Source organism: Pristiophorus japonicus, chromosome 1 (assembly GCF_044704955.1).
Source record: "Pristiophorus japonicus isolate sPriJap1 chromosome 1, sPriJap1.hap1, whole genome shotgun sequence".
In the NCBI taxonomy this organism is placed as follows: Eukaryota; Metazoa; Chordata; class Chondrichthyes; family Pristiophoridae; genus Pristiophorus; species Pristiophorus japonicus.
In genome coordinates, this window is record NC_091977.1 from 109,533,280 (window position 1) to 109,555,276 (window position 21,997).

The window sequence follows — 21,997 nt, forward strand, 5'->3', positions numbered from 1 at the left end:
ATACAATAGCCCTGGTTCTTCGAGCGACATGCCTTGTGAGCATGGCGCTCCGCTGGAATCATCCCTAGAACAGCTAAGAAAAGACAATGACTAAAGTGCTGGAAGATAACATGCAGCACTGGCCAATTAATCACCTTCATAATCTATTCAGGAAAATCTTATCTTGGACAGTTCTCATTGACCTCCTGAGGTGGTCTTGACGGCTTTTGTGGATGCATTAATGGATCAAAGGTGTGACTATTAACAGATTGGCAGAATGGCTTCTCAAACAGCAAAGCTATATTTCAAAGAGTGAAAATTACAAGTTTTTGACATTTTCTTCGGTTACGATTTTACCTGAACTGCAACGGACATGAAAGCAAGATAAATGCCATAGGTAGGAATATGACCACAACCAGTTGGGATCAGAATGTTAGTCTATACTAAGAAGAGTTCATTACTCAAAGTCTGTAAAGGAAGATTATTCAAAAGAAACTCAACTAAATGGTGGTTGTGGACATTGAATAAATTTAAGACAGAAATAGAGTTTCTTAAATAATAAGGGGATAAGGGGTTATGGGGAGCAGGCAGGAAAGTGGAGCTGAGTCCATGATCGTCAGATCAGCCATGATCTTATTGAATGGCAGACAAGGTGGAAGAGCTGTATGGCCTACTCCTGCTCCTATTTATGTTGTTATGTCTGTTTTAACTCACAAACTGAATGTGAAGTAGAAAAAGCTGGAAACACATAGCAGGTGGGTCAGCATCAATGGAGAAAACAGTTGATATTTTACACTTCCCTCAGAACTGAAAAATAAAATTCACAAACACATTGATAAAATTAGAAGAGGGAGGAGGAAGGTAAAAGCACAGACAATGAGGAAGCATTGCCCAACCCCACCCCTGCTTCAGCTCATCTGCTGCTAAAATCAGGCCTTTCACCTTCAGACTTGATTATTCCAATGCTCTCCTGGGTGACCTTCCATTCCTGCACTCTTTAAACTTCAACTGATCCAAAATTGCTGCCAAATGCCACACTAAGTTCGACTCAACAACTTGCGCCTTTAACAAAGTAAAACATTCTAAGGTGTATAATCAGAGAAAAATGTCCAAGCCAGAGGAGATATTCAGGCAGGAGAGCATTTTAAAAGGATAGAGGGAATGAATTCCAAAGCCTAGACAGCTGATGGCACAGTGGTGGGGCAAAGGTGGAAGAAAGCAAAGCTCTCAAGCCGGTTGTCGGGCTGGTGGAGGTTACTGTGATCGAGGGGAGCGAGGCCATGAAGTTATTTGCCATCACCCTCATCATCAAAAGCAAGAAAATGGGAGCTTCAGCTGTAGCTTGTTTTAATCTCCCATGTTGAGGCTTTCACTTCATCCTCTCGACATTCTCTTGAGTTCCCTAATGGATTTAATGATTCTTCCCACTGAAGTATAATTCGCCTCCCGTTTTAAGCCACAGGCCACCCCTTCCCTTTTGTTATGATTTTATGAAACAATTAGTTTCAGTTGGGACAGAAACACAGACCGACGCGCCCCCTATCTCTACCCGCCCCCCGACCGACATTATTCCGGGGCCCCCGGCTGGACACGGACACAGGTTCTCCCCGCATTCCCATTCTCTCTCTCTCTCTCTCTCTCTCTCTTCCCGGAAACCTTTGTTTGTGTTTCCGGTTTTAGCAACTTCCCTTTTCTTGACGTCATTACCTCACGGGGGCTGCTGTGAAACGTCACAAGCCAGCCGAGTAATTCTTTGAGAAATAAATATTATTTAAAAAATGGTAGTGGGATTGGTTGTCTCGTAGTTGCATTCTTTTCCTATTTGATGTGTTTGTGGATCAGATTGTTTTTGGCGATGGGTTACCCATGGTGCCGCGGTGCGATGAGGAAGCTGGCCGGCCGTTGACGGGCGGCTCCGGGATGGCGGAGAGTGAGGAGAAGGCGGCGCTCGCCGGCCAGTCTCCCCGAGCCGGGGCCATCCGGGTCACTGTCAAGACTCCGAAAGACAAAGAGGAGTTCGATGTGGCGCAGGACTGCACCGTCAAAGAGGCGAGTGGAGGGGCAGGGACACTGGGCCGGGGTAGGTTCAGGGCTGCACAGCCCAGCCGAGCGGAGGGGCTGCGACCAGGGCAGAGAGGGTAGCGACAGTTGCCCTCATCCACTGTGTTATCACCAACCATAGACGGGAAACAACATTGTACTTTCGTTAACAGTGCCAGTGTTATTCTCCAGCTATTTTACATAAATCCGAAAATACGCACCAGCAATCTTCCAAGTGTTCAGTCATGCTGTGTCATACCAGACTTTAAACATCGTCATCATCACAACCCTTGGCTCCCTGGACAGTTTAACGTTAAGCATTCGAGGTGGTTCCTGGGGTATCCTAGCAAACACATTTTAAGCGTTAGTGATGATTGAAACGTACACAACGTAATTAGAAGGGTATTGTAAAATTGTCAACACGTCTTGCTTTTGGTTAATGTAGTGTTGTACTTCCAAAAGGCATTTGACAAGGTGCCACATAAAAGGTTACTGCACAAGATAAAAGTGCACGGGGTTGGGGGTAATGTATTAGCATGGAGAGAGGATTGGCTAACTAACAGAACGGAGTCGGGATAAGTGGTTCATTCTCGAGTTGGCAACCAGTAATTAGTAGGGTGCCGGAGGGATCAGTGCTGGGACCCCAACTATTTACAATCTATATTAATGACTTGGAAGAGGGGACTGAGTGTAATGTAGCCAAGTTTGCTGACGATACAAAGAGCAAGTGATCAGGAAGGCCAATGGTATCTTGAACTTTATTGCAAAGGGGATGGAGTATAAAAGCAGGGAAGTCTTGATACAGTTATACAAGGTATTGGCGAGGCCACACCTGGAATACTGCGTGCAGTTTTGGTTTCCATATTTACGAAAGGATGTACTTGCTTTGGAGGCATTTCAGAGAAGGTTCACTAGGTTGATTCTGGGGATGAGGGGGTTGACTTATGAGAAAAGGTTGAGTAGGTTGGGCCTCTACTAATTGGAATTCAGAAGAATGAGAGGTGATCTTATCGAAACATATAAGATTATGAGGGGGCTTGACAAGGTGGATGCAGAGAGGATGTTTCCACTGATGGAGGAGACTACAACTATAGGGCATGATCTTAGAATAAGGGGATGCCCATTTAAAACAGATGAGGAGAAATTTCTTCTCGGAGGGTTGTAAATCTGTGGAATTCGCTGCCTCGGAGAGCTGTGGAAGCTGGGACATTGAATAAATTTAAGACAGAAATAGACAGTTTCTTAAAAGTTTCTTAAATGATAAGGGGTTATGGGGAGCGTGCGGGGAAGTGGAGCTGAGTCCATGATCGGATCAGCCATCGGGTACTCCTGTTCCCATTTCTTCTTTTCCACAATACAAACCAGAGTGAGAGTGTACCACAGCCACCCATAAATGTTTTATTCATGTAGTTAGTCTGCATACAGAAACTGTTAACTGCAAATTATTTTCGCCAAACAATAGTTCTATGTTTTTGGAGTCTGTCCACAGGTATTGTGATAGGCCCTAATTAGTGCATTAACTTGATTTCCATAATGCTTCTCATGTACTGTAAAGACATCTCAACCCAATAAATGTAAGGGTACAATCGAAAAGTTGAGAGAATCATGAAAACAGTTGCAAAGAATTTTGAGAAGGTTTTTCAAAATTGGGAGGGAGGTGACAATGAATGGATTTAGGAAGAGATTTGCAGAGCCACCAAAGGTGGTGCAATGGAAATGCAGTATGGGGAGTAAGGGTGCATGTCTGATTGTATAGCTCAAGGAGACTGTTAAGGAAGGGTGTGTTAAGGCCATGGAAGAATTTGGAAGTGAGAATTAACTCTGGCATGGGAGCTGGCAGAGCCTGGAAACAATTGGAGTATTTATTTCATTGCACATCAGCTGTGATCTTTTTTGCCCCATCGTTGAATATCGTAAGCAAAGCATAATCTAATTCACATGTATTTTAAAATCTTTTATTGATTTTGGGTGTAAAGATTATAGAGATGCGTTATACTTTGAAATAAGTGTCTGTCAGGCAACAGCAGAATTATTACTATTGAACTGATATTTTAAGTAGAATTTGCTCCAGCTTTCTTTGCAATTATTAATAGAGTAATAATGGACTTTGTTTTCTTTGTTATGAAGTGGGATTTGTGGGACGTCTGCAAGGTAAGCAATTACTTTCTAATGAGTGCTTTCAGAACCAATTGCTATTGTAGTTGTGGATTTTTCTTCAGACTTTAAGGCATGTGATTTCAGGACCCTAGGAGTTTATGAAGGTATGTTAGGGGCTTCTCATGGTCATCAGAGTTTTGTGCTTTTTTTTTAGAAAACCTGTGTTTATTGATTTACAAGCATGTTATTTCTGTTTCTGTATTCTAACACGTATTTCCTATGATCGTACTGTTTTCCTTTGGGTAGCTGAAGGAGTTTTATGAAATTAAAATAAGGACAGCTGGGAATGTGTCACTATTTGAAGGGGTTTGTGGAATAGTTTAAAAATCATTGCTCTAAGGTAAGAATCAGTGATGTGGCAAGATTGTTGGACAATACTTTAAAATGGCTGTAGGCATTGTTAGAGTTGAACATTATTAATTCAATATTACTTGCTGTGCATCGATTGAAATTAATATTGTTTGCTGATTCTCTGGAAAGTATTTATTTGCATATTTAACTGAAGATCAGTTTTAAATGAGAGTTATATGTATTGCCTGCAGCATGAATCAGTTTGGGGAATATTCCTTCTAGAGAACCTATTTTCATCACTGCAATATATAGAAAGCTGAAAATAATTTAGTACACTTAAGAATAGATTTTGAATTCAATTTCTCTTTCTGTAGTAGTTACTGTTGTGACATTTAGCTATAGTTGTAATGGCATCTTGTGTTTCACATGGACTGAGCAGCATTTGACATATTTTAGCTTTCTATAGTAACTATGAAAATCTGTACTTTAGTAGAAATGTTTCTAAAATAGATTTTTTTTCCTGCTGTAAGCAGTACACATGACTGCCATTTCCAGTTGATCTTCAGTTAAATATTAGCTATTTGCAAATGTAGTATTTGCTTGAGAATCAACAAAGAATATTACTTTCAATCGATACACAGCAAATAATAGTGATTGAGATTTAGAAGAATTTAGATGCTAAATGTAGAGCATAGTCACAGTCACATCTTGATTTAGCAAAACACACTTGTATATGTATCTGGCCAGACTGTGTCTACTATAGAATCATTAGAATGGTTACAGCACAGAAGGAAGCCATTCGGCCCGTCGAGCCTGTGCCGGATCTCTGAAAGAGCACTTCAGCTGGTCCCACTCCCCCGCCCTTTCCCCGTAGCCCTGCTAAAAGCTAGAGCATTACTTCAAGGTAAATCATGATAAGCTAGAGGTATGGATTCACACTGGTAAAAGAGCAAATTTAGGACTGATGACTGGAAGGGCTTTTTCATGCAAACAATATTTAACATTTTGAAATAGATTTTCAAGAGGAGTAGTAGAGGTGAAAACATTAGTAATTCAAGAATTAGTTGGATGGTGTGATGAAAGGACTGTAGTTTTTTTTTATTTAGGTGGATGAACTAAGAGGATTGAATGACCTTCCTTATCTTTTGCAATCTTGTAATAGTTGTGAGAATGTATACTTCTTTACTGTACTATTGTTGAATCTATCAAGTGAATTGCACAAAGATCTAATGTTAAAACACACATGAAAATGTTTGAGGTTTTAAATTATATAGTGATGTGTGGCCAATGTTAAATGTATTTTGATTTGTCTTTTGGAGGGAATTTAGATTGGTTAGTTTAAGAACAATATGGGTTGTACTTGTGTTCTTGTATTAAAAAAAACTCTTGCACATGAGCAGAATCTGAACTTGGAGCTTGTGACAACGAACCATATCGTATGTATATATAATTATTGTTTTCAGTCCTGTATGTCGGAAGCTATGCTTGCAATATATCAGATGTAGATATATTGCGAGCATAGCTTCCGACATACAGGTCACATAAACAACCGTGGATCTCTAAATTTCTAATTTGGAAAGTATTGTACTAGTTGAGAGATTGGTGTGGTTGTCTCTTTTAAAGTTTTGTTTTTGTCATTATATAACTAGGTATGCACAAAATAACTTGGGTGCGCAGCATCAATGCTTAAGTAATTGTTTAACCTAAGTCAGCCTAAGAGAAGGAGGAGGTAGCTCTTATCCAGTTAAATGCCTATCTGATGACTGTCAGAACAAATAGGCCATCCAGGTCTTGTTGCGTTTGAACATGGACTGCTTCATTATCTGAGGAGTTGGAATGGACTTGAGCCTCCCTGACATGTCCTCATGGCAGCGTTTAGCTGTATATCTATGATCTTTGTGTGGTGGTTGCAGGACCATAAGGCAGAGCATTATTCTGCAGCAGAGTAGACTAGGGCCACTGTTGGGTTGCGAAGTGTTCTGGCTGTGCTCCCAATGATCCAGTGAGTTTCCGGACCAGGTTCACCCTGGTTTTTACTTTTTGGCTAGTGTTGGTGAGATAAGTCTGATAGGAGAGAGTCGTGTCCAGGGTGACGCCCAGGTATTTTGGGTGGGGTTCATGGGTAAAGTCGCTTTCCGCAGAATTAAACGTTGAGTTCATAAGAACAGAACATAACATAAGAACATAAGAAACAGGAGCAGGAGTAGGTCATTCGGCTCTCGAGTCTGCTCTGCCATTCAATAAGATCATGGCTGATCTGATCTTGGCCTCAACTCCACTTCCCTGTCCGCTCCCCATAACCCTTGACTCCCTTATCATTCAAAAATCTTGTCTCTATCCACCTTAAATATATTCAATGACCCAGCCTCCACAGCTCTCTGAGGTAGAGAATTCCAAAGATTCACGACCCTCAGAGATGAAATTCCTTCTCATTTCCATTTTAAATGGGCGACCCCTTACTCTGAAACTATGCCCCCTAGTTCTAGATTCCCCCAGGAGGGAAAATATCCTCTCTGCATCTACCCTGTCAAGCCCCCTCAGAATCTTATACATTTCAATAAGATCACCTCCTCTTCTTCTAAACTCCAATGTGTATAGGTTCAACCTTTCTTCATAAGACAACCCCCTCATCTCAGGAATCAACCTCATGAACCTTCTCAACTGCTTCCAATGCAAGTATATCCCTCCTTAAATAAGGAGACGAAAACTACACAGTACTCCACGTGTGGTCTCACCAACGCCCTGTACAGTTGTAGCAGAACTTCCCTACTTTTATATTCCACCCCCCTTGCAATAAAGGTCAACATTCCATTTGTGTTCCAAATTACTTGCTGTACCAGCATGCTAACTTTTAGTGTTTCCGATACAAGGACCACCAGATCTCTTTGTACCTCAGCATTTTGTAATCTCTCCCCATTTAAATAATTTTGCTTTTTAATTTTTCCTACCAAAGTGGGTAACCCACATTTTCCTACATTATACTCCATCTGCCAAATTTTTGCCCACTTACTTAGCCTATCGATATACCTTTGCCGATTCTTTGCATCCTCCTCTCAGCTTGCTTTCCTATCTGTGTATCATCAGCAAATTTGGCTACCTTACACTCTGTCCCTTCATCCGAGTCATTAATATAGATTGCAAATAGTTGAGGCCCCAGCACTGATCCCTGTGGCACCCCACTAGATACTGTTTGCCAACTTAAAAATGACCCATTTATCCCGACTCTCTGTTTTCTGTTATTTAGCCAATCCTCTATTCATGGTAATATTACCCCCAACCCCGTGAGCTCTTATCTTGTGCAGTAACCTTTTATGTGGCACCTTATCGAATGTCTTCTGGAAATCCAAATACACGACATCTGTTGGTTCCCCTTTATCCACCCTGCTCGTTACATCCTCAAAGAGCTCCAGCAAATTGGTCAAACATTTCCTTTTCATTTAACCATGCTGACTCTGCTGACTGTATTATGATTTTCTAAATGTGCTGCTATTACTTTCTTAATAATGGACTCCAGCATTTTCCCAATGACAGATGTTAAGCTAACTGGTCTATAGTTTCCTGCTTTCTGTCTGCCTCCTTTCTTAAATTCTTTCCCGGCGGTGGTGGTGTTCAGATGGAATGCCAACACAACTGTTTTCTCTGGATTGGGGCGGAGAAGCCAGTTCTGGAAGTAGCGCCCCAGTAGGTCCAGGTCGCTTCTTAGCCTCCTACTTGCTTCCTCTAGCGTTGATGCTTGTGTCAGTAGTCATCGGTTTACTGATAAAGCAAAAAAAAACTTCATTCCCATGCACACTTAACTCTCAGCAAATATGGAATCCTATGAATTAGTACAATCAAAAGTGCACAGAGACTTAGTTTTGTTAACTTTATTTTATTAAATAAATTTACTGAGGTTCTGTAGAACCTGCTGAAATTTGATATACAGGATAAAAGTGTTTTGGTAAAGAATGGTGCTGTCCAACATTGAGCTTTGGTCAGTTTTATTAAGTTTACGACTGTGCCTTCCACTTCACTTTCACCATTCCCTCCCTCATTTTAATTCGAGTACCGTGTATTTGCAATTTATAAATTTGACTGGGTCGGAAGCCACTGTGCATTTTAACTTCATGACTACATAAGCTGTAGTCAGCATAGAAAAAATGGAGGCCCAAATCTCAAATCAAACATAATATGTGTAAAGCGGCTTTAGCGATGGAGCAATCTGCTTAAAAGTTAATAGTGAGATTTCCCCTGTAGATCGCAAGATAAAGAATTTCTCTCTAAATTATGAAGACTATAGGAATAGATGGGGATTATTTTGGTTTTACATAATGCTGTCTCATTGTTACTGGATCTGAACTAGAAAACGTGAATGGAAAATGTAACCCAATCAAAAGAGAACTATTAAATCACGTGTGTTTTAGATACATATTTGGGATAGTGTAACATAAAGTTCAGCTAATTTTTCTTGTTGAGTGTGAGGTGGAACATTGCAGTGAGGAAGAACAAGAAGAGGGTTGGCGCGATGGCGCAGCCCTGCTTGACCCCGGTCTGGATGTTGATTGGGTCTGTGGTGGATCCGTTGGTCAGAATCATGACTTGCATGTCGTCGTGGACAAAGATCCTCCACCAACCTGACCCCGCCACACAGCATTGCCCCCCAGTCATCAAGATCAATGGTGCGGCCCTGGACAACGTGGACCACTTTCCATACCTCGGGGGCCTATTATCAACAAGGGCAGACATCGACGGCGAGGTTCAACACTGCCTCCAGTGCGCCAGCGCCGCCTGAGGAAGAGAGTGTTCGAAGATCAGGCCCTCAAATCTGGCACCAAGCTTATAGTCTACAGGGCTGTAGTGATACCCGCCCTCCTGTATGGATCAGACATGTGGACAATATACAGTAGACACCTCAAGTCGCTGGAGAAATACCACCAATGATGTCTCCGCAAGATCCTGCAAATCCCTTGGGAGGACAAACGCATCAACGTCAGTGTTCTTGATCAGGCCAACACCCCCAGCATCGAAGCACTGATTACACTTGACCAGTTCCGTTGGGCAGGCTACATTGTTCGCATGCCCGACCACAAGACACCCAAAGCAAGCACTCTACTCGGAACTCCTACACGGCAAGCAAGCCCCAGGTGGGCAGACGAAACATTCCAAGGACACCCTCAAAGCCTCCTTGATTAAGTTCAGCATCCCTACCGACACCTGGGAGTCCCTGGCCAAAGAGCATCCGGGAGTGCACTGAGCACCTCTAGTTTCGTCGCTGAGAGCATGCAATAAACAAGCGCAGGCAACGGAAGGGAGTGTGCAGCAAACGAGACTCCCCACCCACCCTTTCCTCCAACGACTGTCAATATTGGATTGTTCAGTCACCTGAGAACTCACTTTTAGAGTGGAAGTAAGTCTTCCTCGATTTCGAGAGACTACCTATGATGATCCAGATACTATCAGGAGTACAGTCATGTGGAAAAAAAATGGAACTGAAAAGGAGGAGCAAACTAGACCTATTTTATAATGGGGCTTAATTTCAAATGATCATAGAACATAAGAAATAGGAGCAAGAGTAGGCCATTTGGCCCTTCGAGCTTGCTCTGCCATTCAATAAGTTCATGGCTGATCTGATCATGGACTCAGCTCCATTTCCCTGCCCACTCCCCATAACCATTTACTCCCTTTGCCTTACTGATTACTTGCTGTACCTGCTTACTAACTTTTAGTGTTTCATGCACAAGGATGCCCAGGGCTCTCTGTACTGCAAAACTTTGCAATTTTTCTCCATTTAACTTGTAATTTGCTTTTCTATTTCTATCAAAGTGGATCACCTCACATGTTCCCACATTATACTCCATCTACCAAATCTTTGCCCACTCACTTAGCCTGTCTATATCCCTTTGCAGATTTTTTGTGTCCTCAAAATTTTCCACCCATCTTTGTATCATCAGCAAACTTGGCTACATTACACTCGGTCCTTTTAGCCAAGTCATAATATAGATTGTAAATAGTTGAGGACCCAGCACCAATCCCTGCGGCATCTCACTAGTCACAGTTTGCCAACTGAAAAATGACCCATTTATCCCGACTCTCTGTTTTCTGTTAGTTAGCCAATCCTCTATCCATGCTAATATATTACCCCCATCCCATGAGCTTTTATCTTGTGAGTAACCTTTTATGTGGCATCTTATCGAATGCCTTCTGGAAATCCAAATACACCACATCGATTGGTTCCACCTTATTCACCCTGCTCCTTACATCCTAAAGTACTCCAGCAAATTTGTCAAACATCATCTCACTTTGATACATTTCTCCCCTTATAATGGATTTATTGAGTTATAACCAGCAACAAGCTGGTAGGGTAACCTCTGTTGAGTTATAATTAGGCAAGAAAAATCAAGGCATATGTCTTCAAGAAAATCTTCAGACGAGAGAAGATTTGTAAAACAAGACTTGTTTCTGATCTCTCCTAATATTTATATCCATCATGGTTTATAGGGAGAAGACTTAGCCTAATGCCACTTCAAGAAATTAATATATCAGCCTGCCTTGGATCAATTTAGTGATAATAACTCTGAATACTCTCCATAAGTGACCTTAGTAGGCATTAAGTGGAGTTACCAGGTCACTGCTGGGATTATTTACCCATTCCATCCATCCCATGGGCCCAAGTTTCCACACGATAAAAAACGGGTGCCCCTCCGAGCTGGGCACCCGTTTTTCGCGCCTAAAACGGCGCCGGAAAAAAACTCGCGATTCTGGAGAGCCCTGCAGCTCCTTGTCTGTTTGGTGTGGCGCCCAGGGGGGCGGAGCCTACACTCGCGCCGATTTTGTAAGTGGGAGGGGGCGGGTACTATTTAAATTAGTTTTTTTCCTGCCGGCAACGCTGCGCGTGCGCGTTGGAGCGTTCGTGCACGCGCAGTGTGAAGGAAACATTGGTACTCGGCCATTTTTGTAGTTCTTTGTAGCTGTTTAGTTTTTGAACATTTTTTAATAAAAGCACATTGCCATCAGCACATCACCACTGAGAAGGCTGCAGGAAGCCTCAGAAAGTTGAGGCAGCCGTTTCCCGACGACCTCCCCCTTTTGCCGTCGGGAAATGGCTCCTCAATTTCTGAGGCTTCCTGCAGCCTTCTGTCTCCTTCTCTCCCGCCGTCTGGAACGGCTTCCTCCCCCACCCCCCCCCCCCAGCTGCGTTCGGTCGGTCGGGCCCGCACTCCCCTTCGCCCGCCCGGAATGCGCCCCCCCCCCCCCCCCGAGTTCGGTCAGTCGGTTGGGTCCCTCCCCGCCGTCTGGAACGGCTTCCTCCCCTGCGTTCGGTCGGTTGGTTCCCTCCCGCCCGCCGTCTGGAACGGCTCTCTTCTCCCCCCCCCCCGCATTCGGGAACGGCTGCCTTGTTTTGTGAGGCTTGCTGCAGCATTCTCCCTGGCTGAAGCACTTTCACACAGGTAGGAAGATGGTTTATTTAATCTTTTCTTTGCTTATAAATTTTTATTCAGGTTGGATTTATTTGTATAAGTATAAAGATTTATTGTAGAATTTAATGACTTCCCTTCTGCCCCCCCCCCCCCCCACCTCGTTCTGGGCGCCTAATTTGTAACCTGCGCCTGATTTTTTAATGTGCAGAACAGGTTTTTTCAGTTGTACAAAAATCTTCACTTGCTCCATTCTATGTTAGTTTGGGGTACGTTTTCACTGTGGAAATTTTCAAATCAGGTGTCAGTGGCCGGACACGCCCCCTTTTGAAGAAAAAATTCTGTTCCAAAGTGGAACTGTTCTACCTGACTAGAACTGCAGAAAAAAAAATGTGGAGAATTGCGATTTCTAAGATAGTCCGTTCTCCACCAGTTGCTCCTAAAAATCAGGCGCAAATCATGTGGAAACTTGGGCCCAAAGTATTTAACTTTCAGGCACTTAGAAGAGATGGAAGATGGAACCACCATTTCCAACAGTTGTGATAACTTGGTATATATGTGTTTCAGCATTGTTGTTTCTATTTTACAATTTAAATTATATAAAAATGTACTTGTAAAACAATGAAGATCAGTCGTTTCCACTTTCCATACAGAGATAGCACTAAGTCAAATGTTGTAAAGTCAGCCGCACAGTTGGGCTCCTTTTGCCGGATATGGGTATGTGCCTGAGCCTCAACTTCAGAAGCTTCTTCCTGCTGCACACATGAATTTGTTTCCTGTGCCATCTGTTCTTGGCCTTTTCCTTGGTGAGGTTATCAGCTTACAATGGGTGTGACGTGTTCGAAGTAGGTATTGGGTTGTGAACTCTGTTTTACTAGAAACTGGATGAATGTGGCTCAAAATGACTTCACTTTGCAGACCACTGCAGCTGCTGAGAGTCTTTCATCCGGCTTGCCTAATAAGAATTGAATCCAAGGTTGTGCTACCCCATATTGGCAGTTGGGGAGAGGCGGGAGCAGCGTCGGAGCGGCCTATAAAAGGCCCAGCGGGAGCTCGAGTACCAGCGGCAGTTGGGGAGAGGGGGGAGCAGCGTCGGAGCGGCCTATAAAAGGCCCAGCGGGAGCTCGAGGACCAGCGGCAGTTGGGGAGAGGCGGGAGCAGCGTCGGAGCGGCCTATAAAAGGCCCAGCGGCAGTTGGGGAGAGGCAGGAGCAGCGTCGGAGCGGCCTATAAAAGGCGTACCGGTGCAGCTACAGCGGGAGAGAAAGCAAAATAGAAGTAGAAAGGAATCAAAAGGTGACGTCACAGCCAATGGGGTAAGTGATTGGTGAGTAGCTTTTCTTTTTCTTTTTTATATCAGTAAGTGAACTGTAACATTGTTATTACCAATTTAAGGGTATCTAAGGGTTAAGGCATGGCAGGAGAGCTCGGTCACGTGATATGCTCCTCCTGTATCATGTGGGAACTCAGGGACTCTTCCGGTGTCCCTGACGACTACGTGTGTGAGAAGTGTATCTGCCTCGAGCTGACGGTCCGCGTTGCGGAATTGGAGCTGAGGGTGGATTCACTCTGGAGCATCCACGATGCTGAGAATTACGTGAGTATCACGTGTAGTGAGTTGGTCTTACCGCAGGAGAAGGGTCCACAGCCAGATAGGGAATGGAAGACCAGCAGGAAGAGCAGTGCAAGGAAGGTAGTGCAGGGGTCCCCTGTGGTCATCCCCCAGCAAAACAGATACACCGTTTTGAGTACTGTTGGGGGGGATGACTCATCAGGGGGGGGCAGCAGCAGCCAAGTTCATGGCAACGTGGCGAAGAGGCCCGGGGGGTGGGGGGCGGGGGGCGAAGAGACCCGGGGGGGGGGGCGGGCGAAGAGGCCCGGGGGGGGGGGGGGGGGGCGGCGAAGAGGCCCGGGGCGGGCAACAGGAAGGGCCACTGTGCGGCAGAATTCTAAAAGGACAAAGGGTGTTAAAAAAACAAGCCTGAAGGCTTTGTGTCTTAATGCAAGGAGTATCCGCAATAAGGTGGATGAATTAACTGTGCAAATAGATGTTAACAAATATGAGGTGATTGGGATTATGGAGACGTGGCTCCAGGATGATCAGGGCTGGGAACTCAACATCCAGGGGTATTCAACATTCAGGAAGGATAGAATAAAAGGAAAAGAAGGTGGGGTAGCATTGCTGGTTAAAGAGGAGATTAATGCAATAGTTAGGAAAGACATTAGCTTGGATGATGTGGAATCTATATGGGTAGAGCTGCAGAACACCAAAGGGCAAAAAACGTTAGTGGGAGTTGTGTACAGACCTCCAAACAGTAGTAGTGATGTTGGGGAGGGCATCAAACAGGAAATTAGGGGTGCATGCAATTAAGGTGCAGCAGTTATAATGGATGACTTTAATATGCACATAGATTGGGCTAGCCAAACTGGAAGCAATACGGTGGAGGAGGATTTCCTGGAGTGCATAAGGGATGGTTTTCTAGACCAATATGTCGAGGAACCAACTAAGGGGGAGGCCATCTTATACTGGGTGTTGTGTAATGAGAGAGGACTAATTGGCAATCTCATTGTGCGAGGCCCCTTGGGGAAGAGTGACCATAATATGGTGGAATTCTACATGAGGATGGAGAATGATACAGTTAATTCAGAGACCATGGTCCAGAACTTAAAGAAGGGTAACTTTGAAGGTATGAGGCGTGAATTGGCTAGGATAGATTGGCGAATGATACTTAAGGGATTGACTGTGGATGGGCAATGGCAGACATTTAGAGACCGCATGGATGAATTACAACAATTGTACATTCCTGTCTGGCGTAAAAATAAAAAAGGGAAGGTGGCTCAACCGTGGTTATCTAGGGAAATCAGGGATAGTATTAAAGCCAAGGAAGTGGCATACAAATTGGCCAGAAATAGCAGCGAACCTGGGGACTGGGAGAAATTTAGAACTCGGCAGAGGAGGACAAAGGGTTTGATTAGGGCAGGGAAAATGGAGTACGAGAAGAAGCTTGCAGGGAACATTAAGGCGGATTGCAAAAGTTTCTATAGATATGTAAAGAGAAAAAGGTTAGTAAAGACAAACGTAGGTCCCCTGCAGTCAGAATCGGGGGAAGTCATAATGGGGAACAAAGAAATGGCAGACCAATTGAACAAGTACTTTGGTTCAGTATTCACTAAGGAGGACACAAACAACCTTCCGGATATAAAAGGGGTCAGAGGGTCTAGTAGGGAGGAGGAACTGAGGGAAATTGTGTTGGGGAAATTGATGGGATTGAAGGCCGATAAATCCCCAGGGCCTGATGGACTGCATCCCAGAGTACTTAAGGAGGTGGCCTTGGAAATAGCGGATGCATTGACAGTCATTTTCCAACATTCCATTGACTCTGGATCAATTCCTATTGAGTGGAGGGTAGCCAATGTAAAAAAGGAGGGAGAGAGAAAACAGAGAATTATAGACTGGTCAGCTTGACCTCAGTAGTGGGTAAAATGATGGAATCAATTATTAAGGATGTCACAGCAGCTCATTTGGAAAATGGTGACATGATAGGTCCAAGTCAGCATGGATTTGTGAAGGGGAAATCATGCTTGACAAATCTTCTGGAATTTTTTGAGGATGTTTCCAGTAAAGTGGACAAAGGAGAACCAGTTGATGTGGTATATTTGGACTTTCAGAAGGCTTTCGACAAGGTCCCACACAAGAGATTAATGTGCAAAGTTAAAGCACATGGGATTGGGGGTAGTGTGCTGACGTGGATTGAGAACTGGTTGTCAGACAGGAAGCAAAGAGTAGGAGTAAATGGGTACTTTTCAGAATGGCAGGCAGTGACTAGTGGGGTACCGCAAGGTTCTGTGCTGGGGCCCCAGCTGTTTACATTGTACATTAATGATTTAGACGAGGGGATTAAATGTAGTATCTCCAAATTTGCGGATGACACTAAGTTGGGTGGCAGTGTGAGCTGCGAGGAGGATGCTATAAGGCTGCAGAGTGACTTGGATAGGTTAGGTGAGTGGGCAAATGCATGGCAGATGAAGTATAATGTGGATAAATGTGAGGTTATCCACTTTGGTGGTAAAAACAGAGAGACAGACTATTATCTGAACGGTGACAGATTAGGAAAAGGGAAGTTGCAACGAGACCTGGGTGTCATGGTACATCAGTCATTGAAGGTTGGCATGCAGGTACAGCAGGCGGTTAAGAAAGCAAATGGCATGTTGGCCTTCATAGCGAGGGGATTTGAGTACAGGGGCAGGGAGGTGTTGCTACAGTTGTACAGGGCCTTGGTGAGGCCACACCTGGAGTATTGTGTACAATTTTGGTCTCCTAACTTGAGGAAGGACATTCTTGCTATTGAGGGAGTGCAGCGAAGATTCACCAGGCTGATTCCCGGGATGGTGGGACTGACCTATCAAGAAAGACTGGATCAACTGGGCTTGTATTCACTGGAGTTCAGAAGAATGAGAGGGGACCTCATAGAAACGTTTAAAATTCTGATGGGTTTGGACAGGTTAGATGCAGGAAGAATGTTCCCAATGTTGGGGAAGTCCAGAACCAGGGGTCACAGTCTGAGGATAAGGGGTAAGCCATTTAGGACCGAGATGAGGAGAGACTTCTTCACCCAGAGAGTGGTGAACCTGTGGAATTCTCTGCCACAGAAAGTGGTTGGGGCCAATTCACTAAATATATTCAAAAGGGAGTTAGATGAAGTCCTTACTACTCGGGGGATCAAGGGGTATGGCGAGAAAGCAGGAAGGGGGTACTGAAGTTTCATGTTCAGCCATGAACTCATTGAATGGCGGCGCAGGCTAGAAGGGCTGAATGGCCTGCTCCTGCACTTATTTTCTATGTTTCGATATGATATGTGCAGTATAAATGAAGAGATTTGTAGTATCTCTTGTAGTATGTCTTGTAGTATCACATGTTAGTGTATTTGTGCATGTGGAGGTTATGAAAAATAAATGCTAGAATTATTCCAGCAGAGTCACAAGATGAATGCTATTGGAAATTAATCATATCAGAGACACTATTAATATTATTAACCACTTGGGTTTGCTGTAGAATTTATGTAACAATGTTGAAAATGTTGTTTGACAAGTATTCCTATACTGTACTTCAAGATCATTTATTTGTGATTTGCCACTAGCTACTGAGAGTGCCACATAAAAATCTGTTTAAATTTTTTATGAATTTGAATTTCTTCTAACTGCTGTGGTTGCAATTTTTAACTCTGATGAGTTAGGAGTGTTATTGTATCTAACGCTCTTTCCTGGACGAGTAGACTCACTGTCATACAAAAGCAAAATACTGCGGATGCTGGAAATCTGACATAAAAACAGAAAATACTGGGGACACTCAGCATGTCAGGCAGCATTTGTGGATCTCTCCGCAGATGCTGCCTGACCCGCTGAGTATTTCCAGCATATTCTGTTTTTATTTCAGACTGTCATGGAATCATAGAAATTTATAGCACGGAAGGAGGCCATTTCGGCCCATCATGTCCGCACTGGTCGACAAAGAGCTATCCAACCTAATGCCATTTTCCAGCTCTTGGTCCGTAGCCCTGCAGGTTACGGCACTTCAAGTGCACATCTAAGATTTTTTTAATGTGGTGAGGCTTTCTGCCTCTACCACCCTTTCAGGCAATGAGTTCCAGGTCCCATCACCCTCTGGATGAAGAAATTTCCCTTCATATCTCCTCTAAACAGCCCCGCAATACTTTAAATCTATGCCCCCTGGTTGTTGACCCCTCTGCCAAGGGAAACAGGTCCTTCCTATCCACTCTATCCAGCCCTCTCATTTTTTCCACCTCAATCAGGTCTCCCTTCAGCCTCCACTGTTCCAAAGAAAACAGACCCATCATCTCCAATCTTTCTTCATAGCCAAAATTCTCCAGTCCAGGCAACATTCTTGTAAATCTCCTCTGCACCTGTTCCAGTGCAATCACATCTTTCCTGTAATGTAGTGACCAGAACTGCACACAATGACCTTCAGAAGCAGCCTAACCAGTGTTTTATACAGTTCAAGCATAACCCCCTTGCCCTTTTATTCCATGCCTCGACTAATAAAGGCAAGTATTCCATATGCCTTCTTAACCACCTTATTTACCTGGCTTGCTAACTTCAGGGATCTGTGGACCTGCACTCCAAGGTCTCTTTGTTTCTCTATGTTTTTCAGTATCGTACCATTTAATGTGTATTCCCTTGCCTTGTTAGACCTCCCCAAATGCATTACCTCACACTTAATCCGGATTAAATTCTATTTGCCACTGTTCTGCCCACCTGACCAGTACATTGATGTCTTCCTGCAGTCCGCAGCTTTCTTCATCATTGTCAACCACACAGTCTATTTTAGTGTCATCTGCAAACTTCTTAATCATACCCCCAACATTCAAGTCCAATTCATTGATATATACCACAAAAAGCAAGGCCCCAACACTGAGCCCTGCGGAACCCCTCTGAGCTAATTATGAATCCAACTTGCCACTTTGCCTTGGATCCCACGGGCTTTTACTTTCGTGACCAGCCTGCCATGTGGGACCTTATCAAAGGCCTTGCTAAAATCCATATACACTACATCATACGCACTGCCCTCATTGACCCTCCTGGTTATCTCCTCAAAAAATTCAATCAAGTTCATCATGTTTGCTCCCAAACTATTTTCTATATATCAAATAATTAAAATATTTACATCTTGTGAGCAAGGGTAAATCATTCTGCTTTTGTCCTATATGTATTCATTAAATAATACTGTTCAGAATCCAGTAGAATATGGTGCACTTATTTAGATAAAAAAATGAGTCTATTACCGTTGTATTTTCTGATTTTCTTTTTTAGCTGCCAAAGACTTAATTGGGTTTTGCACCGAGTTCAGTGTTTGTGGAACTTAAACCATAACGTGTTTGGAGCAGTGGTTTCTTGGTTCAAAAGATTAGCAATATTGAGCAGAAAAGTATGATTTAAAAAAAAAAGTTGGGTACTCTTAGATTGTACAGTATGTTGGTACTCCAGTTTGTCATACAAAGAATGATTTGTGCACACAATTCCCCATAGAGTTTCTGACATTTGCCTTGCCGCTGGTAAGGTGAGGAGCATGTGGTTAGGGGAAACCTATATTATTGCACACACCAGCTAGGTCAGGAGTGCGGCGGTGGAGGGCTTGGAGCATGTGTCGCTTCTGTTCTCTTAACTAGTGAGTGGTGTGAGCCAGGAGAGTTGAATGCTGAAAATATAAATGTAATCTAGCTTGCTTGGAATATTTCTGAGGCAATTTATTAATTTACTGTTGTTTCAGAATGACTGTTGTTTCAAAATGAATGATTCTTAATGCAGCTAAGTAGCCTCATAAATTTGAAGCTCCCATTGGTGTCAACTGCTCATTGGGAATTGTTATCTAATGTTAAGCAGATCTGTTGGTCTGGCATGAATTGGTAATTGTTCAATCAGCTTTTACAGCGTTACCAGTGAAATCAGATCAACTTGAATAAATGGTATTGCAAGCATACTGGCTAAATGCATGGTTTATTAGCATTGCAATTCATTGTTTTTTGCTTGAAAGTACATTCCAATTTTTAAATCACAGATTCTATCTAACTTCATTAGCCCATTGTCCCACCAAGAATATTGCTCGATAAAATAGATGACACTTAGCTGCCCTACACCTAGTTTTCTTTTTAAAATGCTTCCATGGTTACACCCCTTAACATCATTGTCTGTTTAGAATTAGACTTACATGCTGCTTTTATATTTGGTTTTGTGAGGTGGGCTCCTGATAAATGGCAACCCCTTAGTCAACTTGTTCGCTTTCAAATAACCCCAATATGCTCTAGATGTTTAATGTGCTGGTGAGCAGACATGCCGTTGAATATAATAGCTAGTTATAGGGACAGGAGTAGGCAGGCCATTTAGACCCTCAAGCCTGTTCTGCCAGTTATTGCGCATTCAGCAATATGCCCAGTGCTCAATTGCAATTTTTAAAAACATTTTGAACTCCTAATTTTAAACAAGCAGCGAGTGAATTTCCACGGGGTTCTCCTTGTCTGCTTTAACTTCGGAAAAGCTGCAGAAGGCCTGGGAAAAATGGCGTAGTGTGTGTGAGAACTTGCATTTATATAGCGCCTTTTGCAACCTCCGGGCTTCCCGCAGTGCCTTTTGAAGTGTAGTCTATTGTAATGGCATGTTGGCCTTCATAGCGAGGGGATTTGAGTACAGGGGCAGGGAGGTGTTACTACAGTTGTATAGGGCCTTGGTGAGGCCACACCTGGAGTATTGTGTACAGTTTTGGTCTCCTAACTTGAGGAAGGACATTCTTGCTATTGAGGGAGTGCAGCGAAGGTTCACCAGACTGATTCCTGGGATGGCGGGATTGACGTATCAAGAAAGACTGGATCAACTGGGCTTGTATTCACTGGAGTTCAGAAGAATGAGAGGGGATCTCATAGAAACGTTTAAAATTCTGACTGGTTTAGACAGGTTAGATGCAGGAAGAATGTTCCCAATGTTGAGGAAGTCCAGAACCAGGGGTCACAGTCTAAGGATAAGGGGTAAGCCATTTAGGACTGAGATGAGGAGAAACTTCTTCACCCAGAGAGTGGTGAACCTGTTGAATTCTCTACCACAGAAAGTTGTTGAGGCCAATTCACTAAATATATTCAAAAAGGAGTTAGATGTAGTCCTTACTACTGGGGGGAATCAAGGGGTATGGTGAGAAAGCAGGAATGGGGTACTGAAGTTGCATGTTCAGCCATGAACTCATTGAATGGCGGTGCAGGCTCGAAGGGCTGAGTGGCCTACTCCTGCACCTATTTTCTATGTTTCTATGTAATGTAGGGAAACGCAGCCACCAATTTGCACATAGCAAGGTCCCATCAACAACCTTGAGATAAATGACCAGCTAATCTTTATTTAGGTGATGGCCGAGATAAATCTTTGCTAGTACACCAGGGAGAGCGCTCCTGCTCTTTTTCAAATAATGTCATGTGATCTTTGACCGACAGGAACTCTGTTTTATGACCCATCTGAAAGACGGCACCTCCAATAGTGCAGCACTCCCTCAATACTGCACTGAAGTATCAACCTAGATTATACAGGGTTTGCTTAAGTTACTGAGTGGCGCTTGAACCCACATCCTTCTGATTCAGAGTCAAGAATGCTGCTACTGAGCCAAGACTGACACACACTGTACTAGAAATCCCGGTCAAGGTCTTCCCGCAGGCGATCGAGTGAAAAAGTTTTAAAAAAAGATGCGCACCTACTTGTTCCTGCTGCGCCCACGAGAGATCCCGATCCTGAGGCCTTCATTCACTGCGTGTTGGAGCGCGTGCACATCAGGACGGACGTAAGTTGGAGCTGCAGTCACATGGCTCTGGGCAGCCAATCCAGGGTCAGTAATTTCTCATTCATAATAATAACTCCGTAAGTAGGAGTTCCCATTATTATGATTGAGAAACACCCCACCCTCAACACCAAAACACCAATTAAAAAAAAAAATAGAAAAATAACACCACATATTTAACATTAATTTAAATTAGTTATTTATGTCATTAAAAAAATGTTCTGATTTTTAAAAAAAACTTTTTTTTAATTAGGGTTTAAAATAAACTTGCCTTAGTGAGCAGGGTTTTTAACAATTAAATGTGTTTTAAAAATTTTATTTATCATGTTTTTGTGTGTTTTAAAACTCGTACGCCTGTAAAAGTAGGCTATGTGCCTGCTTTTATCAGGCATAAGAGTTTTCAGGACATCCGCTGGGCAAGATATGGGTAAATACTGCAATCTTGCCCATGCGAATGTCCTGGATGTGGCAATACGGAGGATCTGTCAAGCTGGTTTTCAGCGCATGCGCAATTGTGCGCTGAAAACTGGCTTTTGCGATGCCTTCCCGGTTCCGTGCACACTCAGAATGCACCCGGGAGGCTGGGATTTTCAGGCCATTACCATCTATTTTTAAGGTATAGAATGTGGAACACATTTGCCTGATTCCTACATTACAACATTGACCACACTTCCAAGTGCTTTGGGATGCCCGGAGGTAGTGAAAGGCGCTATATAAATGTATGTCTGTCTTTGTCTTTGTTTTTTTTCTGGTATCCTGGCAAACATTCCTCAACCAACATCATCAAAAGCCAATTGATCATTCATCTCTGC

At 43.4% G+C, this 21,997-nt stretch overlaps 1 protein-coding gene across 2 annotated transcripts in view; it reads left to right on the forward strand.

Moving 5' to 3' along the window:
• The first annotated feature begins 1,711 nt into the window (after positions 1-1,711).
• LOC139265437 (ubiquilin-1-like) overlaps positions 1,712-21,997 on the forward strand; it is a 94,208-nt gene continuing 73,922 nt past the window's right edge. The window contains exon 1 of one of the 2 annotated variants that reach the window (XM_070882455.1): positions 1,712-2,028. In XM_070882455.1, coding sequence (XP_070738556.1) covers positions 1,846-2,028 — 183 coding nt within the window. In that variant the 5' untranslated portion in view covers positions 1,712-1,845. The remainder of the gene's footprint in view (positions 2,029-21,997) is intronic. The other variant, XM_070882446.1, reaches the window with a different exon arrangement.